This window comes from Schistocerca serialis, chromosome 7 (assembly GCF_023864345.2).
Source record: "Schistocerca serialis cubense isolate TAMUIC-IGC-003099 chromosome 7, iqSchSeri2.2, whole genome shotgun sequence".
NCBI lineage: Eukaryota > Metazoa > Arthropoda > Insecta > Orthoptera > Acrididae > Schistocerca > Schistocerca serialis.
Window position 1 is genome coordinate 507405334 of NC_064644.1, and position 20772 is coordinate 507426105.

Genomic DNA, 20772 nt, shown 5'->3' on the forward strand with positions numbered 1-20772 from the left:
GTAGACGTGACTGTCACCTGCTTGCTGTAGGTTGCAGCGGCGTGAGAGTGATAACTCACACTGGCTTGCATCTGGCAGTGGCTCTTGGTGGCGTTCTCGTGCGTACGCCCCTGGAGCCTCTGATACATTGATGATAGTTCGAAATCGTTTTTACATGCAATGAGTGTTTGTGCACCACATTATTTTCGGTTGTGTAAGTGTTGTGAGCATGTTGGCAGAGTTTTTATATGCATTATTTCTGTGATATACGAGTAGTTTGCAGGTCTGTATGCTGTGTACTGCATTATTTTGACAATTTACGAGTTGATTACATGTCTGCACATCAGTGTACTGCATTATTTAGAAGTAGTTTGCATGCCTGTGTGCTGTGTATTGCATTATTTCGGTAATTTAGGATTTGTTTGCGTGTCTGCAGAGCGTTTAACATGCGTTATTTCGGTGATTTACGAGTAATTTTCAGGTCTGTAGGCTGTGTGGTGTGACCCTAAGAATATCAGTGCCCTTGTTTTGCATCACTGTAATAAATAAACTATATGCAATCCGTCCCTAAATAAACTGCTCGAAAATAAATGAAGTACGCTCCTTCCTCTCTCCAGCAGTCCAGCACAGGCTGAGTCATTTTCCCACCATTTTTCCCCCTAAACTGCCATCTAGGAATACATCACAGGTGGGACGACAATGCCCTCTTGGGGCAGTACCGTGTACTAGGTCAGTTGGACTCTAGACCTCATCATGGACACACTGGATGGAGGTACTGCCTGCAAAATAAAGACTTATGTCCATCCTATCCAGCACAGACTGAGTCCTTTTCCCACCATTTTCCCTTACGCCAAACTGCCATCTTGGATTACGTAATGGAATGGATGACATTGCCGACTGGTGGAAGTACTGTGTACTATGTCAGTTGGACGCCAGACCTTGTGGCGAACACACTGGATGGGTGTACTGTCTCCAATTGTTTGGATAAAGACTGAATGCAAAATAAAGACATGTGTCCAGCACAGGCTGAGTCCTCTTCCCACCAGTTCCCAGGAGGAGGTGGCTGTCAGAAGACATAGGTTGGTGGAGGTAACCCAAGAGCCCTTTCTTTCCCACCATTTTCTAAGGTTAGTAGAGATAGTCCAAGTGGCCTTTCTTTAGTCCCAAAATTCAAATTTTCCTCCAATCTGTAGGAAGAGGTGGCGGTCGGATGACTTCTGCTAGTGAAGGTAGCCCAATAGACGTATCTTGTCGCCATTTTCTTAGGTTAGTAGAGGTAGTTGTGGTGTGTTGCATTGTCCTGATGAAATTTGAACTTCCCGCCATTTTCTGGGGGAGGGGAGGGGCGTGGGGGCTAGGTTAGTGGAGATATTTTTTCAAAGAAAATTCCTCACTGGGTGTATGAAAGATTTTCGATGCATCCTCAGGCACTATACACTATTTACAACATAGTTACGTTGAACATTGCCCTGTAGCCACTCCTCACCATTCATGTCCAATATACCGTCATCTGATGAAAGCGGTGGTTAAAAATTAAAAATCTTTTTTTAAAAATTTTTTATATGATGGGAGTGGCAATGACCGTGCAAGCTGAGAGGAGCCGCGCGGCAGCCAGCCAGATGACGGTATATTGGACGTGAATGTTGGGGAGTGGCTACAGAGCAATGTTCTACATTACTATGTTATAAATAGCGTATATTGCCTGAGGGTGCACTGGTAAGTGATGTGAAACCTGCTATGTCTGCGCAAGCGGAAGAAACTAACGATCAAAGTGTGAAAACAATTAATTGGACTGTTCAATTAACAAAAACAAATTCTCCAAGTATAACACCAACGCAAAATAGAGATCCACCAGAGACTTCTCCGATATACCAAGCGTAATCCAGAGATCAGTGATCCAAGCTGGGCTGCCGGGGCGGCAGATATCCATGTCTGCTGGCGGTCGATGAACTGCCGATGTGCAGCCAAGCACCGGCTTTTATAGCGCTTCGGCGGATGAGTACCTCAGAACTATTTTCCATCATGTGGTTTGACATGTGGAAATAGTTTTGGGATCTGCGACCTCTTCCTTATGTTTATGTGGGCCGGTAGTGGCCCCTGATGGCTGCTGGCGTCTTTGCAGTGGTGTTGTTGTTGTTGCTGTTGTGGTCATCCATCAATATTGCCTGTCGGTTGTGTAGTGTTTCGGTGTGCCTGCGAGTGGGCAACCTGTGGCTGCAGACTGTCAGTTTGATTGCTGATACTCTAGGCGCCGTGATGTCTGGTGGAGAAGGCCACAGCAAAACCGGTCACAGATTTAATAAAAATCATTCATTCAGACATTGCGGAATTTTCTTTGAAAAAGGCCGGGCTGCCATCTTGGAAGACGTCATGGCCGCCATCTTGGATGTATGGCAACAATGGAAAGTGGGGTGACGCCAGACTAGTTCCACTACTAGCGTAGATGACCAATATGTATGATTTTGTACATGTGTTTTAAGAAATAAAATGCGATTTGAAATCGAGTGCGTCAGAAGGAAAAGGAGGGAGTGAACTATGAACTAAAAGCGACTGAAATTGTGTCTTTCAGGTAGCAAAGTCGTACCAAAATTGTGCATGTCATTGAGTGCGGGAAGTGTGTCATGAAATATAATTACTGATTGTCGTGAAAAATTAAAAACAGCTTCAGTGTTTACGAAAATGTCACAAGTGAAAGATAACAGAAGATCATCAAGAAGACGTCGTGGGGAAGAAGGAAGAAGATATGGCGAGGCCATACACGTACCAGGAAAAGGCATCGCTGCGTGCAGGGAGTGCAAGGGAAGCAGTCCATCACAAATGCATCAGTATCGGGTGCACAAGGGGCGCAGTCGCAAATGAGGTCCAGACTCGACATGTGGGCTTGATGTCGCCACATACTTCAATCAATTGCATCGTCAGGAGAGTGCAAAACCTTACACAAAGTAATTCAACGTTTACATTAGTCACATGGAGCTCGAATTTTAGTGATTAACTGCTGTGGTATATAGTCTACTTTAGAATAGTTAAAATGAGTACGTTAGAAGTGTGTGAGAAGGAAAGAACTAAAATAATCATAAATTTAAGAAAAATCTGTTACAAAGGTGGGAAAAAGAAAGCACAGCTTCAGGAGAGAATAAACGACTTTTATGATATATTGTATTAGTAATAAAATTGATACTATGTAGGAATACGTACTAGAGGTTGCTGGTACCATGTAGTACGATATCAGGCAGGATAATCTAGAAGAATTACATGAGATTGGTGGGAATCTTACCAAAATGTGGGGTTGGGTCAATCATTTTAGAGAAGAACTCGATAAATGGCTATTATCATGAGATGTATCTGATATTCCAGAGGATATTAAAGAGCAACTAAATGCTCCCTATGCACGGGTAACGCAAGGAGAATGCCGATAACTTGGTAAACTATCTAAATGCCGATGTAGGAGACTATAATAGTGACACTCAACGTAAAACACAATACACCGACGAAGAGTTTTTAGCAAATAGGTGGATAAAGAAAGGTGGAAAAATAGAAGAATCTGATGTGAAATTCAAAGAAAGCTGTACGAAAGTCCTAGGGGTCGGAAGGAGCGATTTGAAAGATAATGAGGAGGAAAATTTATTGGACAGAATCTTTGGAAATGTGTAAGAGCAACGAAAAGTTAGGATGAATGATTTAATGATAGATGAGGAACAGGGAATCATTCAAGTGGATGTAAATGACAAAGAAAGTGTCTGAAGCTAGTAATCCAATAGTTAACAGGGATGATGCAATTAGAGTATGGAAAAGTTATTTCTCTGATGCAGGAAGACTGCTTCAAGAAATAAGAATATTAACAGAATCTACTAGAGATACCTGTGGTAATATAGACCATACTGACGCAAGATTTGACAGCAAGGGTGGTTCGGTTAAGAATACTAACAATAACAGTAACAAAGTAATAACAGTTATCACTGATACTGATGAAGGAACGAAGGACTTGGAAGAACAGTCTGTCGATGTCATGAAACTAATGAATTTAATGACAGATACTTTATCCACTATCATAAGTGAAACCTTTTAATTGGAACCTAGTAAAATTGTAAATGAAAATGAGGATGCCATTAATATTTTAGAAGCTACTGTCAATGATGAGACTGACTGATTCAAAAGGACAGTCTCTGATGTAAATAATAAATTCGTTTCAGATGAACATGTACAATCATTACTAAATATTACAATGAATTCTGATGCAAAACTGGACACAAATGAGCAAATCCAAACCATACCGTCTGTTAAAGTAGATTCTGTTAAGAAATTTTATGCCAGAATGCAAATAAGATGGTTGCAAAAGTAGTTGTAATTCAACATAAGACCAGTGATTTTAATAACATAGACATTGAGCATTCTACTCAAAAGGCTAAGAACAACTTAAATTCAAAATCGAGAACCGGGGTTAAAGTAAGAATTCGTAGTAGAAATGGTTAAGAAGACTTCTACGTAAAAATAGGTAGTTTCAGCAAATTTATCGCTAAGAGAAAAGTACACAATAGTGGGAGCCCTAGAAAAACCAAATGGCAATGGAAACAAGAACAATTCGAATGAAAACGAAAGATGTGGTACGGTTTTCCTAAGAAAGAAGTAGATGGGAAAAGAAGCGGTTCAGGTTTTCATGATTGTAGAGAAAATAATGAATGTGACAAGGAAAATGTAGACAAAAATTTACATTTGCACGATAAGAGACTTTGTAACGATTTTGACAGAGAGCATCTTCTTTGGAGATCAACATTTCACAATAACAGATGATTTAATAATAATTTCAAAGGATGTATGGACCAAGAGACAGGATAAGGAATATGAATAAAGAGAATTGTCAGTTTAGGCTGAGCGTTGAAGATCGTAGGTTTGAAACAGTAGTAACCACTGGAGTCGTTAGCAAGTTATGTGTCAATCTAAAAGGTGGATAACAGCTAAAGAGAGCGTACCTGCGATACCAGTGCAGGGATTTGACATCGCAGACACCAGTGAAATAAAGAAACAAAATTTGGTAAAAATGAGGTGTAAAGACAAACTAGTGGGAATTATTGACTGGGTGAAACGACATCAATGTGTCAGTTTTATTGTAGGAAAGGATCCGCTGGTACACCATGCTGACGTCGTGAACTTTGAGAAGGCCAATATGACCGTTAAGGTAAGTGGTACGGAAAATAAAGTGAAATTTGAAAATATTGATGAACCAGGACGAAGTGCTAAAGTGATGTTACATGACGATGATAAGCGAATGTTTTCAAAGCGAATCCAGTAAGGGTATAATTACATCAGAAAGGGAAAGGAACAGTCAGAATTTTTGTGAAACAAAGTTAGCAAACTGTGAAATGAGAGCTAAAGTAAAGGAAATTAATATGGGTAGCAAATAGTTATATGTGGAGTGAGAAATTTGATTTTGAAGAATTTGTTTTGAAAACCACAAAACGAGTTTTCGATATGTAGAAGATTAATGAAAAATGACGAAAAATCATTCAATACTAATGACAAGATGAAAACTTATTGTGAGAATTTAGAAGAGCAGTGTATCAAGCACAGCGTATTCCATCCACTGGTAGCAGAAGTGGCACGTCCTGAGTCCCGGTTAGTAACAGGCATATAATTACAACATGATTGAAGTCAAGAAATACCAGATTAACGTTTGAAAAGCCGTTTGGCTATGACTCACATGAATACCTGAAAGCGGAAAAGAACCCCTTTTGTAAACAAAATAAGAAGAATTGAAATGTAATCGTATATATATATATATATAGTAGAAAAAGAAGCTTTTATTGGCAAGTGGCCAACATATGTAATATTTTGTCTACTGTTTGTCAACTTACACGAAGCCACCTCGGTTTAACGGCTGTGTGAACTGGCGTGTAGCGATACATTTTAAAGGCGGAGGGGGTGGCCATGTAGCGAATCCATCACACAAAAGTGCGTCACAGTGACGTAAACATGGACGCATCAAAAGGCGCAGCGTTTGTGGTTGTTTTGTAATGATTTGAGTTCTACTGTGAAATAATTTGGTTGGAAAATATTGATTATATATCTGAACACATGGAATTAATTAATTAATTATTTGGGAAGTTGGGAAACCTTTCTGTGGCGTTTCGGACATGGAAAGTAAAAGATTATTATTATAAAAAATGTGACGAAAATTATAAAAGCCTGTTATTATATTGTGTCTAAAATATGTTCCTTTGTCACATAATAAAATACATGACGCCTGGAATCGCCTGCCTCGTGATGACTGGGTGTTGTGTGATGTCCTTAGGTTAGTTAGGTTTAAGTAGTTCTAAGTTCTAGGGGACTGATGACCATAGATGTTAAGTCCCATATTGCTCAGAGCCATTTGATACCAAACCATGCCTCACTCACTAAACAGGAGCAGGAAACATAATGGGAGCATAGCACACAGAAGAGTCGATCAACGAGGGCAACGTGGTTAAAATGAAGACAGTATCTCACCGGAGTGTGCCATAAAAGAACATCCGTCGAGTCATAAGTGCTAGTGAAAAATGTTATGGCGGATGGCTAAATGTCGTTACAGAGCAAAAGAAGAGTAAATATCCCGTCTGTGGTGTTACTAAGTATTCAAACTGATAACGATTATCTAGTAAAGGCGTATTTTTTCACGTTTATGTTTATGGAATGGTAAAATGTTAAAGAACGCTCTTATATATTTAGACTGGACGGTAACGAAGCCGCCGAATAAATAGTCAAATTTTGGATTTATAAATTATTATAATGAAATGTTATCTTACTAATGATTAGAATAAAAGAACTCTGTCTAAAAAGAATATTTGCAACTTTGGTATATTATTTGGCAGTGTGAGTTTAAAATATCTCATGTTCTATAATACTTTGTATTTATAATTCATCATATTAAAAAGAATTATGAGTAGAGATCCTACGTGAGGACAGGAAATGAAATGAAAATATGGTGTGTGTGACCTGGTGGTCAAGGAAGGCAGGATCGGTTACGACTGCGGATGGGGACGTAACCAGTTACTATTGGTTGACTTTTCTTTTTACAACTCACAATTTATTTAAAATCAACAACAAATTAAATAATGGCAATAATTTAAGATTTGTTTCACGGCTGAAGGCCTTAAAAGCAATAAATTAAGAGTTGATGAAACTTGCTGCAACTTACAATTACAGTTATTAAAATTTAAAAGGCAAGTGACCAAGGTCTTAAAGCTCGTTGCAGAAATACAATTACCAAATTAAAATTTTAAGACAAATAACGACACTCACGGTTGAAGGCCTTAATGGCAATAAATTAAGAATTGTTTCATGGCTGAAGGCCTTAATGGCAATAAATTAAGAACTGTTTAACTTGTTGCAACTTACAAACTACAGTTATTAAAATATTGGAAACAAATCACCAAGGTCTTAAAGGTTAACTGCAAAAATATAATTGCCACATTAGAATTTTAAGACAAGTAGCGACAGTCACAGGTGAAGGTCTTTAACACCAAGAATGGCAATTATTAAAAAAAAATTAACAAACATACTGTCAAACAGCAAGGCCATAGAAAAAGTTAATTTAAAAGACAGGCAACTGATCACCAAACAGGTGAGAGAAAATGGTAGTAACCTTGATAGCACAACCGTTTAATCTTGCTGTAACGCCAAGAATGGCAATTATATTAAAAAAATTTAGAAACATACAGTAAAACAGCAAATATAATAACAAGGTTAATTCAAAATACAATAATAAAATAATAACACAATAACAAAACACAAGGACTAGTCACAGACAGTGCTCCAGGAATCGACGTCTGAGTCAAGCCAGAAACACTTTCGCGAGCGATGAGAAAGGCAGCCAAGAGTTGCATTCACTTCACAAGATGGTGACTCAGGCTACTGGCAGTCTAACGAATGACTAATGATAATCTACTGCAGCTACCTAGCGTCCGATAACCAATGCAACGGTAGAAGTGGTGGTCAGCACTACGTCCCCAGAATGCTGTGTTTAGAGCGTCCGAAAGGAGAAAGGAACAAATACTACCAGAGTAGAAGAATCACCAACCAACCTCCAGTCAAGAAAGCTGTCAAAACTACACGCTTTACCGGACAGCAGTGGCAAGGCGAGGAAACGTACACTGCCAACATACATTAACCTCCAGGGCAAGTTATTGGGGCTTAGCGGCCACCAGGCAGGAAAAATACCGCTGGTTGAACTTAACAAATAGTAACACATAGAATGCAGCAATTAGTAACAAGAAGTCGAGGAAAGCTAATTAGATCCGCCTCCCCAAGCACTCCAATCACTGCTCTTCGTCTCTGCGACACTGCCAGCAGCAACACGAACCCACGTAACTGGAGAACCGCGAGATCTCACATTGGTGGAGGTTTCACTGCTAGGATTAAAATCCACTCAACTAAAAGCTTGTTGGATCCGGGTGTCGACTATGTCGTGTACCCTCTCGACCACAGCCCTTTCATCCGGCAGTGTATGCGTGCCGCCAGCAGTCCCGGCGTGTTCCCGCACTGTCCTCTTGGCTCCTCCGGAGTCCCCAACCGAACTGCTCACTCACACGACCCAGAAGAACAACCACGTAATCCCAAAGATAGGGCCACAGTTACTACATATCGATAACGCCGCTGCTGCCACTAGCAGACAGGCAACGGTTGCGAAACCAAGTGGCGCCAGTCAACACAAGAAGAATACAAACAACCGCAACCATGTCAACTAAACGATACAGTCTGGCCTCCAACAGAGTACGGAAACCTACAACAGCACCAACACGAGCCGCAGCAATGCTCAGTGTGGATATAAAGAAACTGAAAGTTAGTATGCTTTTGAGATACGCCACCCATATCTAACACGAGCTTGCGCCTTTGAAGACATCTACCCCAGACTATACCGTATTTTCGTAGCCATTTAGTACCAAGGAAGTAGATATTGCACTCAGAAAAGTTAAAGTGGGAAAGGAGCCAGAGCCTGATGTAATTCATCCCACATTCCTCCTGCACTACGGATAGATACCAAAAAATGACTTGCGGCGTTCTTTACCTTTATCACCACGAGAAGGAGAAAGCCTAAAGTCAGCGCTATCCTTCAGCCTCGAACACCAACGACGAGCTGAAAAGCTATCGCCCAATACCTCTTCGTATCTCAATATACAAGCTTCTTCAAAGAACCATCTACAAAAGACTATAATACTTGAAAAAAATTCCAATTGAACAAGCTTGTTTTTGCGCAGAAAGAAAATATACAGACCAAATAATGTCACTCACTACCTATATACAGATCTCCAAAAGAAATTAAAAACATCAACTGCATTTATATTCTCTCATCAACTTATGACAGAATATGGAGACGTCGTCTTCTCTACAGATCCATTCAAACAATCTCGTTCAGAAAGACAGTGCAACTTATTAATAGTGAGCTTGCTGGGAGCTCATTCCAGATAATGCTGGGCAACAGGATAAGCTCTTGAAAGACGGTACCCCATTGCAGTTCTGTTTATACATCTCCTATATGACTGAAACTAGATCACGTAAGTGTTAATACGCTGAAGGCGTAGTAGGAAACCGAAATTTCGAAGAAACGGAAGCCGTCTCAACACCTGATGTGGCGGTAATGGGAAAATATGTTACGAGAGGGAGCCTGAAACCAAACCCCACTAAGACAAGAGACTGCTTGCTGCCATTAGTGCAACAGAGCTGCATATAAGCGGCTCCAAGTCTATTTTGGTGACAGAGTACTAAACGACAACCAGCGCCTGAAATATCTAGGGGTTACACTGGGCCCGACACTGTCCTACAAGAAGTATCTGGAAAGCAGCCTGCGAAGATATGAACTAGAAACAACATCCTACATAAACTGTACTGATCTGTCTGACCCTCCACTGCTGGAACTGTGCTCACTTCACCACTTAGATTAGTCTACTGCGGGACATTGCGTTCGTGTATGGTTCAATGGCGCGCACACACACAAGTTTTCGAGACACAACTTGGCAACGCATCGAAATTATCAGTGGTACACTAAGATCAACCCCGTCGAATGGCTGTCCATATTGAGCCACATTTACACCCCACCCCCTTCCCCCCTTGACGTTGACCAAAAGTAGCTCTTCTCTTTGAGTCTAAACGCATACAGAATGAGATTTTCACTCTGCAGCGGAATGTGCGCTGATATGAAACTTCCTGGCAGATTAAAACTGTGTGCCGGATCGAGACTCGAACTCGGGACCTTTTCCTTTCGCGGGCAAGGTCCCGAGTTCGAGTCTCGGTCCGGCACACAGTTTTAATCTGCCAGGAAGTTTCATATCAGCGCACACTCCGCTGCAGAGTGAAAACTCATTCTGGAAACATCCCCCAGGCTGTGGCTAAGCCATGTCTCCTCATATTCTTTCTTTGAGGAGTGCTAGTTCTGCAAGGTTCGCAGGAGAGCTTCTGTTAAGTTTGGAAGGTAGGAGACGAGACACCCTAAACGCATACGGTTTAACCTTTCTATCTATCAAAATATCAAAATGTCGTTACCCTGGAAAGAAACCGGCTCCGATCAACGAAACCATTAATGAAAACTCCCGTTGAAAATCACACGTCTCAGTTCAGCTCAACCGACTCACGGATACAAGGGCCCCACACGACTGTTTGTAGAGGGTGGGCCAAGATATGGGGGATCTGAAGTATTTATAATATTTTGGAAGACGAAAGGCGACTCGAAAGTAACCATCGAAATTTACATTTTCGACCCTTTTAAAAACCTTTGTGATATCGATTTTTAAATAATTTTCTTGAAAGAAAATCTCTCTAAAAGCTAGAGCCTGGGTACGGGTACCCTTGCACTAGAACGAGACTGCACAAAAGTGTTGCCCTCCACATTGCCAGAACCTGCCCTGGCTAAGAAATAAACACCTTGGTTTCGACTAGTCGCGCACAACATGAACAACGATTAAGAGAATACGCACCAATGAAGTCAGAAAAACGGACTCTCTTCGTAGACGGGATAAGGCACCACGTCAACATGCGATTATTTAGCAGCCAGGCTATGTTATGAAATGTACCAACGTGACACGTCGCGGAACGTTTGACAAGTTCCTGGTAACAACGAACGACTCAACTGATTTTATCAAAAATTTACGTGTCTGAATGCAAATTACATGTGTTATCGTTCGCATTATGTTTAATATTGTGCTTAAAAAGTACCGTAAATAAACAATAAATAAACTTGAAGACAGGAACTTTGAAAAGACAATAGTTAAATCAGCTCTTTTTGTTTAACTGGGTACATGTTTCTGGTGACACGTGATCAATATACTTTCTTGTCCTTCTCTTTTACTTGGAAGAGTGGCTAATTTTCTAACCTGCAACAATCACACATTGTCGCATTCGCCATGCTAGACTCAACCCACTAAAAGTAATCCAAAGAGGTCCAAAGAAAGAGCAATCTCACTATTGAATCCTTACAATGTGCGCAGGAATTCCAGAGATCGGCGCTCCACCAATCGACCCTGCGGATCAGTTGGCGCCCCTGACGTGGCACACCAGCTCCACAGGGCTCGACGTCACGTTCCGTCTGGACAACGGCCGCTTTAGCGGATTGGGCAGCGCCGTCGTCGACAGCCTTCAGTAAGTCCAATTGTCTTCCATTGTGTGTGTAGGGAACCAACGTTTCCCAATGGATAAATCTGCACCTCTCTAGTTAAATACATAATTGCTCATTATCTACTAAATTTGTCAGATAGTCAACCAGCGACATCTACATCTACATCTTCATGGATACTCTGCAGATCACATTTAAGTGCCTGGCAGAGGGTTCATCGAACCACCTTCACAATTCTCTATTATTACAATCTCGTATAGCGCGCGGAAAGAATGAACACCAATATCTCTCCGCACGAGCTCTGATTTCCCTTATTTTATCGTGGTGATCGTTCCGCCCTATGTAGGTAGGTGTCAACAAAATATTTTCGCATTCGGAGAAGAAGGTTGGTGATTGAATTTCGTGAGAAGATTCCGTCGCAACGAAAAACGCCTTTCATTTAATGATTTCCAGCCCAGATCCTGTATCATTTCTGTTACACTCTCTCCCATGTTTCGCGATAATACAAAACGTGCTGCCTTTCTTTGAACTCGATGTACTCCGTCAGTCCTATCTGGTAAGGATCCCACACCGCGCAGCAGTATTCTAAAAGAGGACGGACAAGCGTAGTGTTGGCAGTCTCCTTAGTAGGTCTGTTACATTTTGCAAGTGTCCGGCCAATAAAACGCAGCCTTTGGTTAGCCTTCCCCACAACATTTTCTACGCGTTCTTTCCAATTTAAGTTGTTCGTAATTGTAATACCTAGGTATTTGGTTGAATTTACGGCTTTTAGATTATACCGATTTATCGTGTAACCGAAGGTTAACGAGTTCCTTTTAGCACTCATGTGGATGACCTCACACTTTTCGTTAATCAGGGTCAACTGACACTTTTCGCACTATTCAGATATTTTTTCTAAATCGTTTTGCAGTTTGTTTTGATCTTCTGATGCCTTTATTAGTCAATAAATGATAGCGTCATCTGCAAACAACCGAAGACTGCTGCTCAGATTGTCTCCCAAATCGTTTATATAGATATGGGACAGCAAAGGGCCTGTAACACTACCTTGCGGAACGCCTGAAATCACTTCTGTCCTACTCGATGACTTTCCGTCAGTTACTACGAACTGTGACCTCTCTGACAGGAAATCACAAATCCAGTCACATAACTGAGACGATATTCCTTAAGCGCGCAATTTCCCTACGAGCCGCTTGTGTGGTACAGTGTCAAAAGCCTTCCGGAAGTTCAGGAATACGGAATCGATCTGAAGTCCCTTCTCAATAGCACTCAGCACTTCATGTGAATAAAGAGCTAGTTGTGTTCACAGGAACGATGTTTCCTAAACCCATGTTGACTGTGTGTCAATAGACCGTTTTCTTCGAGGTAATTCATAATGTTCGAACACAATATGTTCCAAAATCCTGCTGAATATCGACGTTAACGATATGAGCCTGTAATTTAGTGGATTACTCCTACTACCCTTCTTGAATATTGGTGTGACCTGTGCAACTTTCGATTCTTTGGGTACGGATCTTTCGTCGAGCGAACGGTTGTATATGATTGTTAAGTATGGAGCTAATGCATCAGCATACTCCGAAAGGAACCTAATTGGTCGTAAGAGAAATCAGGACGCCATTCGGTGGCAGATAATATATTTATTGCGTTAACAGTGTAGAAGCTTCGTTCGAAAAATTATCCACTTTCTACATCCCATATAGGGACTTACAGGACAAGTTAAATGAAGAGAGGCTGCACAGTAATAACCTCCTGTTCGAAACATTGAGGGCGACCTATCCGAACAACTTGTTAAATGCTGAATCACCTAGAGAATATACTAAAACCTGCGAGCTGCACACTGGGGTCAAGTATTGTAAAGGAATTGTGATACGTTGGGGTAGTATGAATATAGATACCAAAGAACTCCAACAGGAACGGGAAAGTGAAACTGCCACTTAAGTACAGATAGATGGTGAGCTTGAGAAGTCAGCCTCTTTCATCGTGGCTTTCCATTTACCGAAGTACCAGAGTTTATTGCAGGAGGCTTTCTCCATCTTAAAGTTAGGCCTTATTTACCTAATTCTAACGATTCCTTTAAGGGTCAAAGTTTCAGTCACACCATCAAGGGTTTGTAACGATCACGTACCGCCTGTAAGATGCGGTTCCACGGTCCATGAACCAGGTATTCAATGTACTGCCTCACACGTGTGTCAATTGTACCCATGTCCTTCTAATTTGGAGCAAGGAACGTCCTGTCTTTGTGGAAGAGAAAAAAATACAGGAGATTAAAATCACACAACGAATGTCCAATGATGACGTTTCAGGCCTCGCAGCCACTCGTCAGGTCGTTTGTGTCAGCGTTGAAGTAACCTGTACAGGAAACAAACGTTGGCACCAAGCTTTGACATAAGAGCATAGAACACCAGCTTGAACCTGTAAATGCAGCTGCAAACTTCCACAGCAAGTCCAACAACTAAGCATTCCTACCACTGAAAGGACGGTAATTGTCGAGCCTAGTGTATGAAAGCATAACAGACCCTCACGGCAGATAGTAGGAGCATCCCCAAAATGTATGACGGAAAATAGGCCAAAATGATCAGTTCGAGAGCCATCAGACTACGTGACATGGTATCGTCTGATATATGAGGTACAACGTCGACGTTTGCTTAATATAACCAGAAAGTCCCTGAAGTAACACCGCCTCCTTCCCCGCCCCTCCCCCACATCTCTTCGCTTCAGTCTTCCAACCAGAGAGGAATGACAAGAAATAAGACAGACAGGAACCTCACTGTTAAAACTACTTCCAAACTTCCGTGGATTCAGGACACATGTGGAGAAAATACATCTGTTGAATTAGGGTAGACCAACTTGAGTTGTTTTCTGAAGAGAAATTATTCTAGCGCACACAGTGTGCGTTCAGGCTGTTCAGTCTTCTGTCCCTGGGGAAATCATCAAGAGGACTCCTGGAGAATAGAGAGATGCCCCTTGGCTGCTGTAATAGGGAATCAGTGTTCACAGACCAAACCGTGAGACATTGGCCAGACGATGGCGGCCTTTTTTGCGGCAGTTGCCACAACTGTCAAACAGTACTCAGCCCTCCGACGCTACAAAGCAAAGAATAAAACTGCTCCTTTTTCACGCAGGACTTGGACTCTGCGCCCTCTGAAGCTCTTGACACGTCACTAGGTCATCATGGGTTCCATTAGGATATGTTACTGCACCTCATAGGGTGGGACAAAGAAATTATCGCTGTCCTTTTTAACCTCATTTCGGCTTCAATTCACTTTACCTATTCGAGGCACGAGGCAATTTTAATCCTTCTTTTAAAACCTGGCAATGACCGCTCATAATCGAAAAATTATTGTAATTCTGCGTCACTAACGGCGTGTAAAAGACCTTGAAAAGGATGGTTAACGCCACATTTTCTGTATCTTAGAATCCAGGCAGTTCCTTAGTCGCTTTGAGTGTGGATTCAGGAAGAATCGCTCCACGTTTGATAAACTGATACTGCTGGAAGTTGCTATATAATAGGCTTTTCAAGTTCAGGTATATTTTTGACATTGAGAAGGCCTATGACACTTCTCGGAAGCCTATTATGCTCAGGCAGCTCCATAAATGCTGTTTTAGTTGATGTGTTTCATCTTTATACGTTCCTTACCCTTACCATTCTATTTTAGAAATCGAGTCAGTGACGTCCTCTATGATAGCTTTGAGCAGGGGATCAGTGTCCGAACAGTGTCCCTCAAGTTGGGTGGGTATTTTGTATTAAACCGGGGACCTAGAAACGACGGAGAGGATTCGTCCCGCCGTAGCTCGCAGTGGTTCACAACAGGCCACAGTAGTCCATCCACCCTACCGCCACCCCACACTGAACCCAGGGATATTGTGCAGTTTGGCTCCCAGTGGACCCCCCCCCCTGCACCCCCTCCTCAAGGCATCGTCTCATACAAGACGAGTGTAACCCCAAATGTTTGTGTGGTAGAGAAGTTATGGTGTACACGTAAGTGGAGACAGTGTTTGCGCAGCAATCGTCGACATACTTTAACTGAGTCGGAAGAAAGGGAACCAGCCCACATGCACCGAGGCAGATGGAAAACCGCCTTGAAACCATCGACAGGCTGGCCAGTACACCGGACCTCGACACTTATCCGCCGGGCGGATTCGTGCCGGGGACCGGTACGCCTTGGAGTGGCCGAGCGGTTCTAGGCGCTTCAGTCTGGAACCGCGTGATCGCTACGGTGGTCGCAGGTTCGAATCCTGCCTCGGGCATGGATGCGTATGATGTCCTTAGGTTAGTTAGGTTTAAGTAGTTCTAAGTTCTAGGGGACTGATGAAATCAGCTGTTAAGTCCCATAGTGCTCAGAGCCATTTGAACCATTTGAACCGGTACGCCTTCCCGCTCGTGGAGCAGCGTGTTAGACCGCGCGGCTAGCCGGGCGGGCGTCCCTCAATGTCGTGTTTTAAATGTGACCGGCTTCGCCACTACTAGTAATAGTATCACGTCAGTAGTTAAATGTATTGTATAATGCTCTTTATTTGTTGACGTCTTCTCTGTCTTTTGATCTGCTCAAGCCTTGCAGCAACAACTCTTCAATTAAACGTACTTCTCGAAATTTGGACAAATGGGCAGGGAAGAGTGGTTTTAATATCTCTACCGAGAAGTCTTCGTGGATTCTTTTTAACCATTCATGTTGTATTTTATACTCTTTAGAGTTGCGAATGGGGCACAGGACTCATACTTTTAAAGATACGGCGAAGTTCTTGTGCCTCTCATTTGATTCTCAACTTGCACGGTTGCCACACCATAGGAATCTGAAAAGATGGTCCCTAAAAGTTTAGGATATTTTAAGATATCTCCGCCATAATTCATGGCGAGGAAACCGAACTTGTCTGCTCCGGTTTTTCACGTCCTTCATGCGATCTCGGCTTGAATTCGAGTGTACACTGTATAGGTCGGCACGGCCCTCTTGTTTAGAAATGTTAGGCGTGATGCACAGTGATCACCGGCGCCCTTTCAACCAGCCTAATACCGACTGGAGTGAGCGGCCACTGCACACCAGGCGACGGTTCCTCATGTCCACTGTAAAGCATTGTCCATGCCGTACGCACCTGCGTTCCATACCGTTGGTAGGTCATTAGTGGAAAGTTTTATCTTTAATCCACAACGAACTGTGAGGCCCTATCCGTTTTTGGGGTGCGAGTGATCGGTCTGCAAGTTTTACACGAATGTTGCAGATCTCCGCCTTAGTTTTGTGGACCCATTATTATTTTATACTTGACGAGTTATAAGAAGTTTTTTAAGTTATTTTAGGCCGCACCACTGATGGTTTTAAACAAGCGGACCCCCTTCGCGGTTCAGTAATGTCCTTCAGGATATGGCTTCTTTGTGATTAGACTGAGCTTGCCGCAGAGCTCCATGTGAAGAGGCAGTTTCAGACGAACAGTTTCTCATCTGGTCTAAATCTCTTACCGCCTTACAATCGTTGTACAATATATAGCCAGCTAAGAAAATGGTGTAGTTAATACGCGAGGAAGTATATGTCAAGCAACGGCGGGGTAAGCAGGTGGCATCCCGCTCTGTACCAGGCCACGTGAAAGTTTGGGAAAATGAACAAGCAGACGAAACTGCGAAGGATGCCTGCAGCGAATATGACACTACGCAAAGTGTCATTCCTGTTAAGGCAGTCATTTCGGTGTTGTATCGGAGGTCCGAGCATTTATAGGTGGAGGAGTGGCTGGCAGCGGCGGACAATAACCCACGGCTGCTGACGCCAGGCTTCTGTCTGCCCCTCGCACCACCCCTCCTCCCCGCTTATTGTGTGATGCCTGTGGCACGCAAATTACTGTACTCCATATTTTAATCGAGTGCATTGTATATTGCGATGAGAGGGTGGATGCGAATTTTGGCGTCGATCTGCCCTCGATTTTAGTTGCTGACGAGACGAATGTGCCGAAGGTTTTAAAGTTCTTCTTAGGTGCCTGCTTTTGTTTCAAAAAATTTCACTTCGTGACTTCCTAACTCAACAGGAAGCTCTGCTACAGTTAATTTTCTATTTTCCCTAGTTGGCAAAGACTTTTGTAGTAACTCCATGGACCCATCTTGATCACTAGAACTTTATTTATGACGCTTTTCGAGTAAACATTATCATATCACTGTGGCAAAATTTGCACAAAACTCAGGTTAGAAAAGTTAATATATAATTATTACAAGGCCAATGTAACATCAGGAACGGAAGTACATACTAGGTATAAGTACTTGCAATATGCTTAGAAAGCGAATACAAGTGAAACATACAAGAAAAACGTACAAACTCACGTGCAATTGCCAAAGATGCTATTTTGAGACGTCGCATGTCAGACTATTGTTTTGGACAAACAGTGAAAGCGAAACTCTGAGAAGACGAAGTCTGAAACAGTCGATGAGCTGGAAAACTAAGAAAAAGAACAAATTTTCTCTGCTGTAAGCAGTAATGACCATAGGTAATAAGCTAGCCAACGAAGGCACGCAAGGTGAAAGTATTACTGGGCTATAAGGGGAGATGGGAAACCCTGAAACAAAAATAAAACAAAAATGTGGCGAACATTACATCAACTGAATCCGAAGTTACGCGTTTGGCACCGCTGCTTGCCTGAATTTTTATACCGCATTTGGTCTGAATGATGAAGTTTCTAGTGTAATGGTAGCACAGTTACAATGTGTTTCAGTTTTGGCTCAAATGGCTCTAAGCACTATGGGACTGTCATCTGTCCCCTAGATTTGGAACAACTTAAACCTAACTAACCTACGGACATAACACAAGATTCGAACCTGCGACCGAAGCAGTAGCGTGGTTCCGGACTGGAGCGCCTAGAACCACTCTGCCACAGAGGCCGACTTCAGTTTATGACACACGAGTAATAATAGTTCCGTCCGATAACATTTTTGCTTGTCCACCTCTGAACAATGCAAGCACCAGAGTTCTCCGGGGCCCACTTGCTGGTAGCCAGCAGCGGGTGCAGCGGCAGCCGCGGCAGTTCTATCCTCCTTCACAATTGTTCGAAAGGATCAGCTACCGCTTATCGCTTTGTAGAGTTTAAAACCCTTCACTGAGTGATGCTCCACAAAAAATGACGTCAGTATTTTTATGCCATTGAGATATATGTTGGAATTATTTACAAAATAAGTATTTCAAATATTGTTGAAATTACACTGAAGCGCCTAGGAATATGGTATAGGCCTGCGTATTCATATACAGAGATATGTAAAGAGGCAGAATACGGCGTTGCGGTCGGCAGTGCCTATATAAGACAACAAGTGTCTGGCGTTGTTGTTAGATCGGTAATTGCTGCTACAATGGCAGGTTATCAACTCACTTAGTAAGTCTGAACGTGGTATTATATTCGGCGCACGAATGATGGGCCACAGCATCTCTGAGGAAGCGATGCAGGGAGATTCTCCCGTGCGACCATTTCACGAGTGTACCGTATATATCAGGAATCCGGTGAAACACCAAATTTCCGACATCGCTGCGGCCGGAAAAAGATCCTGCAAGAACGGGACCAACGGCGACTGGAGAGAGTCGTTCAGCGTGACAGAAGTGCAACTCTTCCGGAAATTGCTGCAGATTTCAATGATGGGCCATCAACAAGTGTCAGCGTGCGAACCATTCAAAGAAACACCATCGATATGGCTTTTCGATGCCGAAAGCCTAATCGTGTACCCTTGATGACTACACGACACACAGCTTTACGCCTTGCCTGGGCCCGTCAATACCGACCTTGGACTGGAAACATGTGGCCTGGTCGGACGAGTCTCGTTTCAAATTGCGTGGAGCAGAAGGACGTGTACGGGTATGGAGACAACCCGGTTAATCCATGGAACCTGCATGTCAGCAGGAGACTGTTCAAGCTGATGGAGGCTCTGTAATGGTGTGAGGAGTGTGCATTTGAATTGACATGGGACCCCTGATAGGTCTAGATACGACGCTGATAGGTGACACGTACGTAAGCATCCTGTCTCGTCACCTGCATCCATTCATGTTCATTGTGCATTCCCACAGACTTGAGTATTGCAACATCCCACAGGTCCCGAATTGCTACAGAGTGGATCCAGGAACACTATTCTGAGTAAACACTTCTGCTGGTCACCAAACACACCAGACATGAACGTTACTACGCGTATCTGGGATGGCTTGCAACGTGCTGTTCAGAAGAGATTTCCACTGCCTCGTACTCCTACGGATTTATGGACAGCCCTGCAGGATTTAAGGTGTCAATTCCCTCCAGCACTACTCCAGGCATTAGTCGAGTCCATGCTACGTCTTGTTGCGGTACTTCTGCGTGCTCGCGGTGGCCCTACACGATATTAGGCAGGTGTACCAGCTTCTTTGGCTCTTCAGTGTATATATTGTCATCACAAATCCTATATAACCTTAAGTAATTAACAATAACTGAAAGCGAAGAACACATAAATTGTAGTGCATTAATTTATGCCTTAATTTTTACTTTTATATTTCATGAGGAACAGTGTATTCCCAAGTGTGATATCTGTCATAAAATGTTAAGGCGATAAAAAAAAATCGAAGCATCGTCAGCAATGCGTGAAGGCACATATGCCACGCCGCGCGGGACTAGCCGAGCGGTCTAGGGTGCTGCAGTCATGGACTGCGCGGCTGGTCCCGGCGGAGGTTCGAGTCCTCCCTCGGGCATGGGTGTGTGTGTTTGTCCTTAGGATAATTTAGGTTAAGTAGGGTGTAAGCTTAGGGACTGATGACCTTAGCAGTCAAGTCCTGTAAGATTGCACACACACACACACACACACACACACACACACACAGACACATATGCCATAGTCACTTTCCATAATGCGGTTGTCTTGAGGAATAGAAATTTCACTAACATTCTAAATACCTTGCGATATGGTGACAGTTTCACATCAGATCAAGCATATTAAAACATTTTCTCGAAGCTGGAACCTATGATTGACTACACATCCAAACGTGTATTTTATTAATTTCATCGATTTCCGTTTGCTGTGTGATGAGAGTTAGGCATTTTGTAACCGCCGTATGTAAAGTATACGTCGTAGAGTTGACAGAACGGTGCCCACCTTGGTGGAATCACTTTTAACGAAAATTTCGATTTCCCAATTTCATCGACAGTCAAACCATCGTGTAAGGAGGGTAGAGATCAGTGAAGTACAGAAATAGCACCATGTTTAGGATTCAATACCTCAATCAATAAAAGCGAAACCCACATCGGAG

General features: G+C 42.7%; 1 protein-coding gene across 1 annotated transcript in view; it reads left to right on the forward strand.

Annotated features, from left to right (window-relative positions):
- LOC126413178 (putative beta-carotene-binding protein) overlaps positions 1 to 20772 on the forward strand; it is a 108570-nt gene that overhangs the window by 55863 nt on the left and 31935 nt on the right. The window contains exon 3 of the mRNA XM_050083074.1: positions 11430 to 11580. Coding sequence (XP_049939031.1) covers positions 11430 to 11580 — 151 coding nt within the window. The remainder of the gene's footprint in view (positions 1 to 11429; positions 11581 to 20772) is intronic.